The 16,015-nt window shown below is 39.5% G+C and overlaps 1 protein-coding gene across 3 annotated transcripts in view; it reads right to left on the reverse strand.

Moving 5' to 3' along the window:
• The window catches only part of LOC145985869 (neuron-specific calcium-binding protein hippocalcin-like), a 40,186-nt gene continuing 24,171 nt past the window's right edge, over positions 1-16,015 (reverse strand). For 2 of the 3 annotated variants that reach the window (XM_083119981.1, XM_083119980.1), the window contains exon 4: positions 1-838. In XM_083119981.1, the coding sequence (XP_082976107.1) occupies positions 215-838 (624 nt within the window). In that variant the 3' untranslated portion in view covers positions 1-214. Of the gene's footprint in view, positions 839-9,854; positions 10,155-11,466; positions 11,656-16,015 lie in introns of those variants that run through there. The other variant, XM_083119982.1, reaches the window with a different exon arrangement.

Genomic DNA, 16,015 nt, shown 5'->3' on the forward strand with positions numbered 1-16,015 from the left:
TATTTTTACTTGATATATATCCTAGGTATCTTATATGTATAAAGTAAGTTTGAACACAACAAAATCTCACGCAAATTACAAAAATACTTTATAATTGGTCGAAAAATAATAATGGGGGGAACCCTCCGAAGGTTGTAGCTTGACCTTGTCCAACTTTTTCTAAGGGTTACTTCTACCAGGAAAAAGATGGAATAACAACGTGATCAATTTGGTGTTACACGTAGCGTCTTCCAAATCTTCCAAAGCAAATTTTTGGACTTTCATAGTGGACCACATACGATGGGTAAAAATCATTGTCACAGTATTTGACGTATACTTCTTCACAATTTCCAACAGTAGCACCTTTGCATGGCAAGGTTAAGTCTTCTGACCCATCGTCCACTGCACCTACTATTACTTTGGACAAAATCAAGGCCCTCTCATGTAGGTTGATGCCAATGTTACACTGCAAATTCGCATAGTCTGCAGATGGAGAAAAACTTACTCCTGCTCCATATTTAACTCTGTACGATCTTCTCCAGTCAAAGTTCATCTTGCAGATTGATTTGGCATTCTCTCTGGAGGTGGCATGGAAAAGTTTCATTTCTGTGGCCGAAGGGTATCTGCTTAGCACCTCTTCTTTCTTTAACTGGTAACAGCCCCACAGATATGGGTTCTGAATGACATATATAGAACTGATTTTAGCATCCTTCAAGGTCGTCTTAACTTTATTCTCAACAGTGCTATACTTGTATGAATGTTTCTCCAACAACACCGTTTCCATCTCAAGATGAGGGTTCATATATGTCCAATTGCCTGGGCCATGCTTCTGAAGTACGTTTTGAACTAATGATGACATCTGAAATGAGCATAGAAGTATTGTTTACAATACTAATTACATAATCACTGGCGTGTTCTGGGATAGAGTTGATGAGTTTTACACTATTTCCTCTCTTTTGTCCCAGCTGACCTGAGGTAAAGAACGTTGTATAAACTTATGTGAAAAGGTACTAAAATATAATACCGACAGGTAAACAAAGAATCCGTGACCTCATTAAGGTTTCCGATATCTTTGCATTTTGCGGGAGAAGGGGGAGCAAAGTTTTTCTTTTTTAAAAAAAATCAATAGTAGAGACCTAAGAATATACATATTTTGGATTCATTTTTGAAAAATTATAATTGGTTTTTGTGCAACAAAAATATACATATCAAAGTACATCGAACTTGATGAGCTGGAAAATTCACTATATTGTGATTATACTGGGCGAGTCTGTTAAAAGAGGACCCGTGGAAAATGTGCTCCTTGCATGTAGGCAACCCCGGTACACCGAGGAGAAGAGCAGGGTAGAGAACAGTCCAGGATATCGGTGCCAAGTAGTTTCGACAACATGACATAGAGGGGGATTAAAAACCTAGTGTCCAGTAGTGACCTTGAGGCAGGCAGCGTGCAGGTCAGTTGAGTGCAGTTGAGCGGTGAGGAAAGTTGTGTGTGGTTCGGTTGGTCAGCATGGTGTTAACGGTGCAGCAGCGTATCTTTGTTGTCGAGAGCGAGACGTATGCACGCCTCGGTTCTTGGAAACAGTGTGCAGATTTATTTACGACGGAGTTCGCGGTAACTGGAGTTCCAGCGAAGGCCACAACCAAATCAGTAATGCAAAAACTAATTGCAAAATGGCGGGAAACCGGATCCGTGCTGAATAGGCCAAAAATGCGTCCAAAGACTGTCCGCACTGAGGCAAAGGTGGGCGACGCAGCGCAGCTAATGATACGCAGTCCACGAAAATCATCTCGGCGTTTGGCACAACAGTTCTTGGTGTCCCAGTCAACCGCTATGCTAATCCTTGAAGCAGGACTTGAACTTGCACGCATTCAAAGTTACCATCAGGTGCGGGATGTGGACAAGGCAGTTCGCGTGCACTTTTGTGAGTGGTTTCTGTCCAATATTGCTCCAGAGGTGATGCAGGATGGTTACTTGTTCATTTCCGATGAAGCATGTTTTCATCTGTGAGGCTACATAAACTCCCAGAACACGCGACACTGGTCAGGTGACAATCCACACGTGTTCATGGAGGTTCCACTGCACGCCCAGAAACTCGGTGTCTGGTGTGCCGTGTCGTCACGCCGCATCATCCCCGTGTTCATACATGAGACTGTGAACTCGTCTCGTGACATAAGTAACATATTCAACGTGTTTGTTGAACAACTGACTGAGGATGAGCGAAGGAACGCTTACTTTCAGCAGGATGGAGCCACGGCGCATACAGCATGTGCAACGATTACGCGCATTGAGTCAGTGTTCCCGCCTGATTGCGTCATCAGCCGTGGCACGAACCAATCTTGACCACCTCGTTCTCCAGATTTATCACCCTGTGATTTCTTCTTGTGGGGAGCTCTAAAGGAACAGGTGTATAGCAACAACCCTCACACACTCGAAGAATTCAAGAACAACATTATCACAGCTATCCAGGCCATCCTTTCAGGAGTCCTCGCCCGTGCTTTTCAGAATATGTGGTATCGTTTGCACACGTGCACCTCTTCTAGGTAGGTTGTTGTCATACTGTAATGTATTTACAGAAGAGATGTTTATGTCAAGTTGTCTAACTGCTTGGCACCGAAATCCTGGACTGTTCTCTACCCCGCTCTTCTGTTCGGTGTACCAGGGTTGCCTACATGCAAGGAGCACATTTTCCACGGGGCCTCTTTTAACAGACTCACCCAGTATAAATATGTAGCATAATACTTTACATTTCGTTTTACTTAATACTTTAGATGCAAAATAATCTAACACGGTTATTTTTAATGGTTTTTATTTTATTTTATCTGAGACATTTCGTTCTGGTTTGCCAGAACTTTTTCAAGCTACACTAAGTGTACAATGTACATACATACAATAACACAACCTCACATGGCTAGTCAGTCTACACTTCTAAGGAATGAATAGCTGTGTGTCCTTATTTCCTCCTAGGTAAACTGTTTTTTTTTCCTTTTCAGGTGTTATAGCTGGCTGTTTCTCCCTCTCCCCTCCATCATGTAACCTACTCTTCTTGTCTTCCCTCCCCTCATCCTTCTGATGGCACTGACCTTCCCTTTCTTCTTTAACTCATCTGGCAAGTTGAAATCTTCCATTTTGTGCAGAAAATTGAAGGTGGCTCAGGAAACTTAACCAACTTACTTTCCACATGCTGTTTTACCAGTTCCACCCATTTCATTCAAATTTCCCCTTCGTTTTCGTTTATTTTCTCTCCCCTGTTTATGCATATGTGCTTTGTTTCTCCAACTTTTCTCTTTATTTTATTCTCCTTATTTTCCTTCATTTGTACGTACCTTCCTAATCTTGTGCCCATATGTCAACATATGCTCACTCAATGCTGTTCTTGGATCTTCCTCTTTAATGTGTCTCCTATGTTCTTTAATTCTCTCGTTGATGCTTATCCCTGTCTCTCCGATGTATTTGCTTGTACATCCACCACATTCTACTTCATATACCCCTGCCGTTGCCAATTCATCACTCTCCTTCTCTCCTTTGTATTCATTAAACCATTTCTCGATGCTCTTTGGTGGTCTGGAGGTCCATACTTTGCATAGACGTTTCTAATCTTTTTCTCCATCTCTCTTCTGAATGGCACACTCACATACTTTTTCTCTTCCTGTGCATCCTTATTTTCTTCTTCTTTGTCCTTATTGTTTCTCTCTTTTTCATTTTCTTCTGTTCTTGTGATGTGAATTATATCCCCTGCTTTGTACCCATTTTCCTGTGCGGCCTCTATTATCCACAACATTTCTCTGTCATAGCTTGCTTTGTTGTTGCATAATTTCATTGCTCTCCGTACAAAATTCTCCTAATTGTTGTCTTTGGTTCTCCTTTCATGTGCAGATTCCTTGTGAATATACTTTCTCCCAGCTAACTTTTTATGGTGCACCCGGTTTCGAGTCCTTTCCCTTTTACTTCGATGGTTATATCCAACAGAAGTAGTTAATCTTTCCATTGTATACTATATACAGTAGAGCGTCGATTATCCGAAGTAATGGGGGGACATGGGTGTTCGGAAAACTGGTGTGTTCGGATAATCGAACTGTACATGTTTATTTGCCAAAAAGAAGTACTGTACAGTAAATTTATTCATAAAAACAGGCATCTCTTTAAGTATGTATTACAAAGTAACGTACAAAGGCAACTTTAGTAGGAATATATAGTATGTGGTACAGTTTATTAAACAAAAATATGTACATATTACATACGCATTTTGCATGAACAATACACACAGTACACAAAATTAACGTTTAAAAAATCCTTTATTTTGGTCTGTCTAAGCAAGCCTACACGCTTACGAGCAGCTAAGTCACGTACTTTTTTCATTACAGATATCTGAAAGTGAGCGAGTACACAGTTCGGTTAAGCGGTCGTTCGGTTGACCGACGTTCGGATAATCGACGCTCTACTGTATATCCTTTTATGAACTTTGATAATAATCTAAACATTTCTTCTGTTGTTTCTTTGCTATTGGCTATGGAAATCACATCATCCACGTATCTCTTGAACAGTATCACCTCATTTTTTCAAGGTTTCCATTGCTCCCTTCTCTATCCAATGTATACATATATTGGCTAACAAACATAATAAGGGGTTCCCCATAGCTAATCCTTTCCTTCTGTTTAAATACTTGTCCTCCAAAACAAAACACACTATGACTTATGCACACATCTGCCCATCTTATTATGTTCCATATTGTTAGTTCTTCCACCTTTGCTTCACGTAACCATTTTCCGAGGGAATCCAAAGCAATTCCTTTTTGGAACACTGGGGCACAATTCTTTTATGTCAAAACTTACTAGATCATAATTTTCATCCCATTCTATTATTTTCAAAATATTGGTTACTTCTTCGGAATTCTCTGTTTCTAATTCTGTTTTCTTCCTCAGGTTTGCTATTGTTCTCACACACTTTTTGGCTAATTTGTATGCTGGATGGTTGTACATTAAGCACAATGGGTCTCATTGGAATATTATCTTTGTGTGTTTTTGGAAGTCCATTCCTTAGAAGTGTAGAGCGACTAGCCATGTGAGGTTGTGTTATTGTATGTATATCTTAATTTAGCTTGAAAAAGTTCTGGGAAACCAGAACGAAACGTCGCAGATAAAATATAATAAAAAAACACTAAAAATAACTGTCTTAGATTATTTTGCATCTATAAAAAGTGGTTATGCCAACCTTTCAGAAGAACTTATTACTTTATTATAGTAAAATTTTACCAGTAACATACTTTACAGTCAGACACAAAGATATATTACTAGATGTCGCATTTTTTCTCGTCATTTACAAAAGTACTTTTAGGGACAAATCTCTTGTCAAATAAAGTGCAATATTGTTTTCTTTTCCTAAGCCACTATTGAGTGGAACAATTCATATGAACAGTACAAAAAACACCATAAAACTACACTCATTATCAACTCGTTGGATATACGTACGTATAAATACTATACGTAACACTATTTCTATGTAAAGAGTGCGAGTAGTATTTTGCTAAGATGAAAAATGAACCACAGCAAGAAACTACGATAAGATACATCTGTTTTTATGAGCAGCTACAACTTTGTTTAAATCCAAAGATTTTGTAAGCTCTTTCTCAAATGACAGAATCAGTGGCGGAGATTAGGGGAGGGGACTTTTTGCCACTTTTGCTCCCGCACTATACTAAACCTTATCTACCATGGGAAAGTAAGTAAACTGTCCTTGCCTCCCAGTTTTGGAACCCAATCGCCGCCACTGGACAGAACAGATAGGGCACTCAACCTCTCGTTACCAATTACGAAAGCAACACTTGACTTGCCGCAAGCAGCCATTGATGGGGGTAAGCACATTTCAATAACACAAAGCTTATATATATAAAAAAAGTTCCCAATAGGTTATTTTGAATGTTTCAACAATTGCATGCGGCTGCTGAAGGGTATTTATTTTGAGTTCGTTTCTGCATCGTAGTTGCCAGCCATAACTTTAAACGTCCAAATGACAACAGTAAGGAGCGGGTGAAAGATTGTAGCTTTTTCTGCTTCAGAAAAGCTACACTAACTTAACAAATAATGAATTCCACCCTTGAATAGAAAGTGTGTTAATTATAGCATTTTTTCTGCCATGATGAAATATCCTACGTTTTTTTGTTCAATAACTGGAATTCAGAACTTAGGACTAAAAATGGGGAGGATGTGGAAATACTTAGGAGCAGGGTTGTTAAAGGTCCAGGAACCCATAAATTCTAAAGGGTTCTATTGGGTTCCGTTGCAGGACCGGAACCATTTTTCTCGCACAATTTAAATTCGGTCCAAGTTCCGTATTGTTTCATTGAAAAAGGTTCTTGGACCGTATTTTAATTGTTCCTGAAAAAAGGTTCCTGTACCGTATTTAAATTCATGCGCGGAAAAAAAGGTTCCTGGACCCAATTTAAATTCTTCCGGAAAAAGGTTCCTGGACCGTATTGAAATTCATTCTGGAAAAAGGTTCCTGGGCCGAACTGAAATGCTTTAAATATGACAAGGTTATATACACTGTCTAGAACTCATTTACGTTTGCTGATTTTCTCTTCTAGTCAGGGATTGAATTTATTTAAAATTCGTAGACCAGGAATGACCGATTGAAAGTTGCCTTCTAAAAATGTCCGCGAATACGTTTACACTAGAATGTCACACTGCGGTTGTAGAAACCGTATCGCAGGTAAGAAATCATAACACTGTTGTTCTCTCATGGAACACGTTAAAAAACTCCCTTGTCGAAGAGTTACTGTACATTGTACATAACGCAATGGACTATTAGTGTGGCGTTACATTGAGTTCAAACAAACCCGTCACATGTTGCTCAGGCATCCGATCCAGGAACCGCAGCCTATAGAAGCCGTCGATGAGGTAACGCGAGGCTGCTGTGTTCCTAGCAGATATCACAACAGGGACGGGCATTGCTGCTACAACCAAGTGAAGGAACGCGCGCGAGAGATTGGGGCTACATGGAGAGGGGCAACGTTACTGCAGCGTTTACGTTTCGCCCCTTTCTACCTTGTATCTTAGATTTTCGAGACAGCCAGCACCTGAATTAGTTTTTCATGCTCACAAGTGGATAATTGTTTATCGTCAGGTCCGTATTCGATCCAAGTTGCGTATTGTTTCATTTCAATACGGAACTTGGACCCTATTTAAACTGATTCGGAAAAAAGGTTCCTGGACCGTATTTAAATTTATCCTGGAATAAAGGTTCCTGGACCGAATATAAATTGGTTCGGAAAAAAGGTTCCCGGCCCGTATTTAAATTCATCTGGAAATAAAGGTTCCTGGACCGTATTTAAATTCATTCAGAAAAAGGTTCCTGGACCGAATTTAAATTCATTCAGAAAAAATGTTCCTGGACCGTATTTAGATTGATCGGGAAAAAGGTTCCTGAACCGAATTGAAATACTTTACAGATAAGAAGTGTAACAGATTGTTTACAGAACGTTCCGGGAAGAAAGAAGCAAAAGGAATCGAAACACCCCTTTTTGAAATAATAGACTGAGTCCGGTACACGAAGGGAAGTAAGCACACGTGGGTTTTCGCGCGGAGAGGTTGCAGAAGTTGGCGCGGAGCTTTTGACGGAAAGGTGGTCCCGCAAGTTTGTGCTATGTATGTTGAGTTTTGCATACCTCCGGGGACATTTTCTTCTGGCGAGTGGTAAAAAGAGTCTTCAGACGGAAGACCACGATAGTCCGCCGTTGTTTGCAGAGACACAAGAAACGTTAAATCGGCATTAAGGCTCTCCGGAAAGGATATCGTGCGGGAGAGTGAACTCTGTCTGCAGCAGTTTAGCAGATTTTCAGTCAATGAAGCCGAGAAGGATTTTCTCCTGCTAAAAGACACCAAGGTTCGTCAAATGTCCCTCCACTTTTAGGAAATGACTTTTTGTGAACACAGAGGTGCGAGATGTCGTTAAAAGAAAATACAATAACTCTTCATCATTTAGGACGTACTCCAAATTACAGTATTTTGAGGTCAAAGTACAAAACTCACCAGGTGTTGCATGACATATTCAACCAAATTGAAAATGCAAATGTGTATATGGGGAAAGCTACCCTTTCAAACACAATTCAGTTAAATCCACGATCAAAAACTTATATCAATTTGAAAATTACCACTACGACACCTACCACTCCTAAGCCTGTACTTTTTACCCCATCTGCTTCCCGTATGACTCAGCATGCAGTAGTCCTTCCCAATGCTACAGTAAACCCTCAGTCACCTGTCATTCACATACACAACCCTACTGAAAGCACAATCACTTTGGAAACTGACACGATATTAGGCTAAATATCGACATGTGAAATTTTAAATGACGTCACTTCCATTTGGGAAAATATCAGCGAAGATGTCGCATTTTCATTCGCTTGTAATGAAAATAGCACAGTAAAACAACATATCAGTGAAAGTCAACAGAAATTTGACCCCTCCCTCCTCACAGTTAACCCTCATATTCCCCAAGAAGAAAGAGAAAAAATCCTAAAGCTCGCATACACGTATGCAGATATTTTTCTCTGGCCAGGGGATAAATTAACTAAAACTAATGTTTTGGAATATGACATCAAGCTGACAGATGACATCCCAGTGTATGCCAAAACCTACCCCATACCCTTCCATTACAGAGAACCCATGAAACAGGAAATTCAGAAATTACTAGACCAAGGTGTTATAGAGCGCTGTGAAGGGAGTCCCTATCGACACCCAGTCCTATTAATCAAGAAACCTAATGTGACTTACCGTTTTATTTCTGACCTCCGCGCTTTGAATGAAATCATAGCTCCGATATCTTTACAAACCCCACATATCCCCACCATCATGGCAGAGACGGCTGGTAAGAAATACTACTCCATTTTGGATATGTCCAGTGCATTTTTTCAAGTTTCATTAACATAGCGTTCTAAGGATATTACCGCCTTCTCCATTAACAATCTTGGTAGTTTTAGATATGCTCGGTTATGCCAGGGATTGAAAACATCCCCCGGTGTAATGAACCGCGTAAGCGAACTTGCCCTTAGTGGAATAGACAGTTCAGAACTTTCTGTCTATACTGATGACATCATTATTTACAGCTCAAATCTCCCACACATGATTAACAAACTAGACAGAGTTTTTCAAAAGTTAAGAAAAGCATCCCTTAAATTTTCACCCTCTAACTGTAGGCTAGCCTTTACTGAAGTAAAAGTCCTCGGTAACCTGGTATCTCAAAAGGGAAATAAGATTTCTGAACATATCCTTAAAGCTATTTTAGAATATCTCACCCCTAACATCAAACGCAAGCTTCGTAGTTTTCTAGGACTTGTAAATTACATTCGGCGATTTGTGCAAGGATTTGTAGGACCGACAGAATGTTTATTCAAGCTTCTCAAAAATAATGTCAAGTTTGAATGGACTGATGAACACCAGAAAAGTTTCGAAACACTAAAACAAATGATAACTTCAGCCCCTATCCTCCGCCCTTATGACCCCAAGCGCCCCTCATATGTGTTCATAGATGCAATCGGAGAAGGAATTGGCGGAGCGCTGTTACAGTCTGACGAAGAAGGAAATTTACATCCTTGTGCTTATTGTTCACGAGCCTAAACACCAACAAAGAGAAAAGCTGACACATTTTCCCTCGAAATTGCAGGTGCATATTATGTTTTGAAAACTCAATTTTTTCTTATGAATCAACGATTTGTGGTTATCACAGACAACAAAGGTCGGTGTCCAGGGCTCAGATTCCCACATGAGGGTATCTTCAATAGTTTTTTCCTACAGGAAAATATATATCTACACCAAAATAGTTTGTCTTCGAAACTACACTTAAAAGAAACACAATACTTTTAGAGGAATCTTATTTTTTAAGAGATTCCATCTTTCAGTTTGGTGCACGTAAATATGGTGTTACTGGGGTGAATATCTTGCGGTTTCAGATGGCGTAGGAGATGTTGGAGCTGCCCTCACGACCGTCACCTTCGTGGAAGATTCAGCTGCAGCAGGGTAAGGAGATCGGGGTCTCTCTTCACCGAGTTCAGGAACTCATCGATGGATATCTTCCCCTCTTCATTCTTCTCCATCTTGTTATACAGCCTAAGGTTCATCCTGTCGACGTCCACGCCACCTGGCTGGTCAACAAGATGGTAGCCAGCGAATTTCAGGGTTGACTGAGAAGGAAAGTTGAGTCGGAAATGAAGAATTTCAAATTGGAAGAAGTACTTGGGATTCGTGGATGAGAGTGAGCAAACTACAAAGTAGCGTTTTCTTAAAATCACTAAATACAACTGAGTAGGTTTTCAAAATCAGTATCTTCAACTGAGTGAGGTACGTTACGTGCCAAAACTAGTAACTGCAAGTGAGTTATTTTTAAAAATCACCAATTACTGTTTCAGCATGTCCGTGACTGTCAACATCGTAGCTTGAAACCTAACTTGGTGGAGAGGGGAGGAGAAGAACATGAACCTCAAGTCTCATGAAATTAACAAAAATAAACCTGAAATTTGGGGGGTGGAGGTCAACTACCGCCTTGCCTCCCCAGTTACGCCAATCCTGCATTACTTTTTAAAATGAATAACATTAACCGAGTTAAATAGCAGTTAGTTTTCCAAATTATTAACTATTAGATACTTGGTTACTTTTACAGCATGCCTAACTGTCACTGAGATACATTTCAAAATTACAAACGGTACCCGAGTTATTTCTCAAAATAAGTAGAAACAACTCACATATTTCCAAGATCATTCCAAGTTAATAACGGAATGTTACATTCCATAACAGTATGTTTAACCTACTGAACTGAGTTGCTTTCAAAATCAGTAACTTAGTTAATTTCAAAATTTGTAACTGTAACTTACAGAGTTACTTTTAGAAAGCTGTATTCTCAAAAATTAGAACTATAGATTTAGCTACTTTACAAAAACAATAACTGTAAAAAGTAAAGTGCTCCCCTGTGTTTTGCACCACGCCATGAAGGCGTATAGGGGGTGCGGATTTCTTGATCACGGCCGAAGATGAGGGTGATGTGATCAGCACCACGCCCCTGATCGCCTTAATCGCCCCCCCAGAGATTCCTCCAGGTACCCACCTTTATACGACGCTGGATGGGCGCCGGAGCCCCTTGAACAGGTAACTTGATCTTTTTTTTTTAAATCTGTAACTGCTGTGGTTGATTTATAAAAAGCATATCATCAACTGAATTATATCACAAAATGAGTGAATGTGCCTCAGTAACTTTTCGAAATGAGTAACTGAAAACTTTCAAAATCACCAACTCGGTTATTTTTTTTAACGGTAACTATAACTGAGTACATTGTCCAAAATGAGTATTGTTGAAAATTATTGATCTTTCTTTGATCTCGTATCTTATTCTTAGGAACAATAAATTAATAAGAAAATTCATCTGCGGTAACACATAATTTATATCATCCTATATGTTCATCACAATGAAAATCGCAAATAAATACGTGAGGATTCACTTACTACAAGCATCGCGTGCATTTCCTCCCGAGTAATGAACCCGTCGCAATCCTCATCATACATTTGGAATATCCAGACCAGTTTCTCGTCCACCGTTCCGCTGATGGTAGTGGCAACAGCCGTCAGAAATTCACGGAAGTCGATAGAGTTGTTATGGTCGAGGTCAAAGCTTTCGAACACACGCTCTGAAAACTGTTCGAAACCATTCAATAAAAATGCTAGTAACAGTATATTCACAAAAATATACTAGAAATATTACATCCACGTTACCTTTCCGGCACATAGCGACGATGATTGGTGAATTGGTGAAGTAGATGAAAAATCAAACACAACGTTTAACTGCTTACAGATTATTTAAGTAACATCGCGAGACATCATAATCTACGAGGTACTGCGCATAATGCTCGATCGTAACGACGCCCCATATCGTCATGTGAGAACCAGAGGGACTTAACTCCAATATATCGAATTTACAGGAGAGAGGAATTATTGTATTCTTAGAAATAGGAATATGTCTGAATCTTAAAAGAGTCAGTATATGATACGTAACTGAACTTTTCTGCTAAGGTTTGGAAATGAAGATAAGTCGATCTAACTCCAAGCACAGCTCTTCAGAGGAATTACGTTAATCAAAACCGAAAACCGGATTTTTTGGAGTTACGTTCCTCTGGTTCTTATACGACGATATAGAGTTTTTTGCTAAGGAGCCATTTTCTGTCCCGTTGCGGAAACTTTCCATGAACTTTACAAAAACGTTCTCGCTATTCAATGACTCACTCCTAATGATTGGTGGTAAGTGTTGAAGTGTTATGTATGTTCCTTAAAAGCAGGAGGAGAATTTTGTGTCCAGAAGATGCGAGGACCTAAACTGCTTCTCCCGAGCTGGAGAAAAAGATCTGTGCGCTGGATGGTCGTAGGAGGGAGAGAAAACTCAGCATTACGCTTATGGAAGTATTATTTTACTTGTTCTCTTGGGAATAGAAGGTTGAAACGTTACGTTTAGTTTATGTTTTTAATAAAATAAATTACTGCCTTGGTCAGCATATTTAGTTTTTCATAATCATGGAAACAAGGCTTAATGGTGTTATAATTGGACATTTTCCAAGGCTGATGAGGAAAATTAACAACTGGAAGGACTTGAAGAGGAAAGAAATATACAAAGACGAACAAGAGAAGTTTCTGAGAAAATGTTTGGTGAGAGGCACAGCGCCTAAAGGATTAAAAATAAGAGAGAAGCAGGATAGACTGGACATAAACAGAAGAAAGTTGGCAAGTGAAAGTCACCTGCTAGAAAGTTCCTAACAACTTTCTAAATAGTCTGGAGGGCGTAATGTTTGTGTATATATAATACCCTGTTTTTGTATCTTGTTGTTTTTGTACTTGATACAGAGTCTGAAGAAGACCTTGCTAGAAGGTTGAAACGTTACGTTTAGTTTATGTTTTTAATAAAATAAATTACTGCCTTGGTCAGCATATTTAGTTTTTCATAATCATGGAAACAAGGCTTAATGGTGTTATAATTGGGAATACCAAACTTCAGAAAGCGTAGAAAAACACATTAACAGATAGAGGACACGTGGAAGGTTTGATTTGTCGGAAAATTTGAAACTCCTATTTGATTAGCCGTAAGTCGAAGTTGATGCGTTATTATCTTCTCCATAAGGAATGCATGGGAATATGAAATTATTCATTCTCATATTATTCAAACATCGTGTGCAGTTTAATAATCAACTTGAAAAAATCACTTTGTTACGGTTTTATTTGTTACGGCTTTATTCTTATGCAAAATGTTGAAAAATATAACGCGGCTGTATTACATATTTAATGTTCCGCCAATCAGCGCTCAGATGAAGAGAGCGTTTAACTTGTATACAACCAGATGCATCAACTGTCGACTGTAACTTGTAAATTATAAATTTTACTCTTTGTGAAGTAAGATAAAAGAAATAAACATATTATAACTCAACTTTTAAAATTGTATAATGATAAATGAACATATGTATAAAAAATTAAATGGATGAAACTGTATTATGATATAAAAATATGTAATCGCCAGGGGTTGGAGAGTAGGTATAAAAGCGAAAATTTTGGGTAATATAGCAGCAGAGGGTGCTCGTTGCTATGTGAAGTACGTATGCATTACGTCATCTGGGAGGATCGGGTTTGACGGTGCTCGTTGCTATGTGCAGTAAGTTTGGTGCGGGGTACATTTACCTACTAACACGTCGCAAAAATCGGAACAAGCAGGTTATTGATTTTGTCGCATTCGATATATTTTTATTGTATTATTTCTCTTGAAATGAGATCGTTTTGTTCATTCCACCTATAACAAGCTGTGAGAATTATAACCAAAAAACTAAGGAAGTGATATAAAATATCATAGATTTCCAGCTGATAATCGTGTAAGTAAACAGTGGATTCGTGCTTGTGATCGAGAACATAATATTAATATTAAAAATACGAGAGTGTGCAGTGTCCATTTTTGTAAAGAAGAGTATGTGCGAGATCTAAGAGCAGAACTTCTGTGTTTGCCAACAAAGAAAGTACTGAAGGCAACTGCAGTGCCATCACTAAAATTACACCATATTACTTCAGTGCAAAATAATAGAGAATGTGGTGTAACAAATTCTCCTGAACCTTCCTCTTCAAAACATAAATCATTTTTAGGATGTGCTGATAAAGACTGTGGAGATGTACGCTACGAAAGGTGTGAAATAAGGAAACGTTCCTTAAATAAGCTAAATACTATGTCGCCGAAAAAGAGAAAAATAGACGTAGGTACAGAAACTGCTAGCAATGTTTTGTTGTTGGAAAACACTATTCATCGCTTACAGAAGAACAACACACGTTTACATAAATAAATTAATAAGTTAAAGATTAAGAACATCTTGCAACTTGCTTTAACCAAAAAAAAATAAACAAGTTCAAAATCTTCAACATAACCTAACCGACAATGTAACAAGAAAACTCACGAATATCTTGGGAAAAGTGTTCAGTGACACTCAAATACAATACTTAGTACACGGTAAAACGAAATCCCTATGGACTAAAGATGATATAAGCAAAGTGTTCAGTACTGTAATATAATTAAAATTTAAAAATGATGTTAGAGTTGCTCGCTAGATGGCAGGGAGGTCTGCCACGTGAAGTACGTGTCATATGCATGACGCAATAGGACTGACTGAACTCGAGTGTTTTTGTCTTCGTGTGTGTGTGTGTGAGCGAGCGCGACGCGACCACAAGTGGTGGTACCTCGTCGTCGTATAACCTGTGTCTTTGTGTATATAATATCCGTTATTATAATATATAGTTGTGTTCATGAACTATGAGAGACTTCATTCTTTAACCCAACACGAAATCAACACACTCCTGGACTTGGGAAAGTTACGCCAGGTGTTTTAATGGTGTAACGCCGCTTCATGGTCCTCCAAACCCGGATATGCGCAGTACGTGCCACGTGTAGTGAATTGACTTAACCAGCAGCTTTTTGTGCATTATCTCCCATGCCGGGTGTGTTCTGACTTTTGTGTCTGGACTAGTGTTAGTGTTGTGAACTATGGAGCAGATACTTTCGTGCAAACGTGTTCTGAAACGCGAAGTTACGCGTGTTGAAAATAAGATTTCGTCAGACGACCTCTCACAAGAGAGCGTCACCGTGTACATCAACAAAACCGTGCAATTAACAGAGGACACTCAGAAGCTCTTACGTGAGCTGTCTTCCGAGTGCAGTGATGATCAGTTTGCGGAGTTTGATGCAGAAATCAGCTCGATTCAAGACCGATTAGAACAGATGTTGGTGACATTGTATCGTGCTCAAAAGCAGCAGGGCGTGGCAATGGCTGCCAGTGCATCGTCGGTTAAAGCCAGTCGTGACGTAAGACTACCTAAATTGGACTTGCCTGTGTTCGCGGGAAACTTACAGCAGTGGCTGTCGTTTCGTGATTTGTTCGTTGCGTCTGTGCATAATAATAACTCTTTGTCCCCTGCACAGAAACTTCAATATTTGAAGTCTAGTATACGTGGTGAACCTGCATTGTTGCTGCAATCTATTACGATTACAGACACAAATTACAATGAAGCGTGGGAAATTTTGAACAATAGATATCAGCAAAGGCACGTTCTTGTGAATGACACTATCAAGCGACTCGTGTCGCAACCTTGCATTCAGACAGAATCAGCTGTTGCCTTGCGAAAACTCGCGGACGTAACAACCGAGTGTGTTCGTGTACTCGGAGTTCTAGAAGTTCCAGTTCAACATTGGGATGCCATTTTGGTTTTCCATACCGTGGAGAAGCTCGACAGTGTGTCACGACAACAGTGGGAGCTTAGTGTGTCAGCCGATCAACTTCCGACGTTTGAGCAGCTACGAGCCTTCCTCGATACGAGAGCGAGAGCGTTGTCAGCGTCTTCTAGACCCCCCAAACAACAAGGATACTCAGTGAAACAACCCTTTAGTGATTCCAGTGCCAAAAGAAATGCGAGTTCTTTTCATGTGTCAGTGTGTTGCCCTAAATGTCACCAGGAGTCCCACCCGCTGTATAAGTGTAATCAA

This window comes from Lepisma saccharinum, chromosome 3 (genome assembly GCF_977018435.1).
Source record: "Lepisma saccharinum chromosome 3, izLepSacc3.1, whole genome shotgun sequence".
Classification (NCBI taxonomy): Eukaryota; Metazoa; Arthropoda; class Insecta; order Zygentoma; family Lepismatidae; genus Lepisma; species Lepisma saccharinum.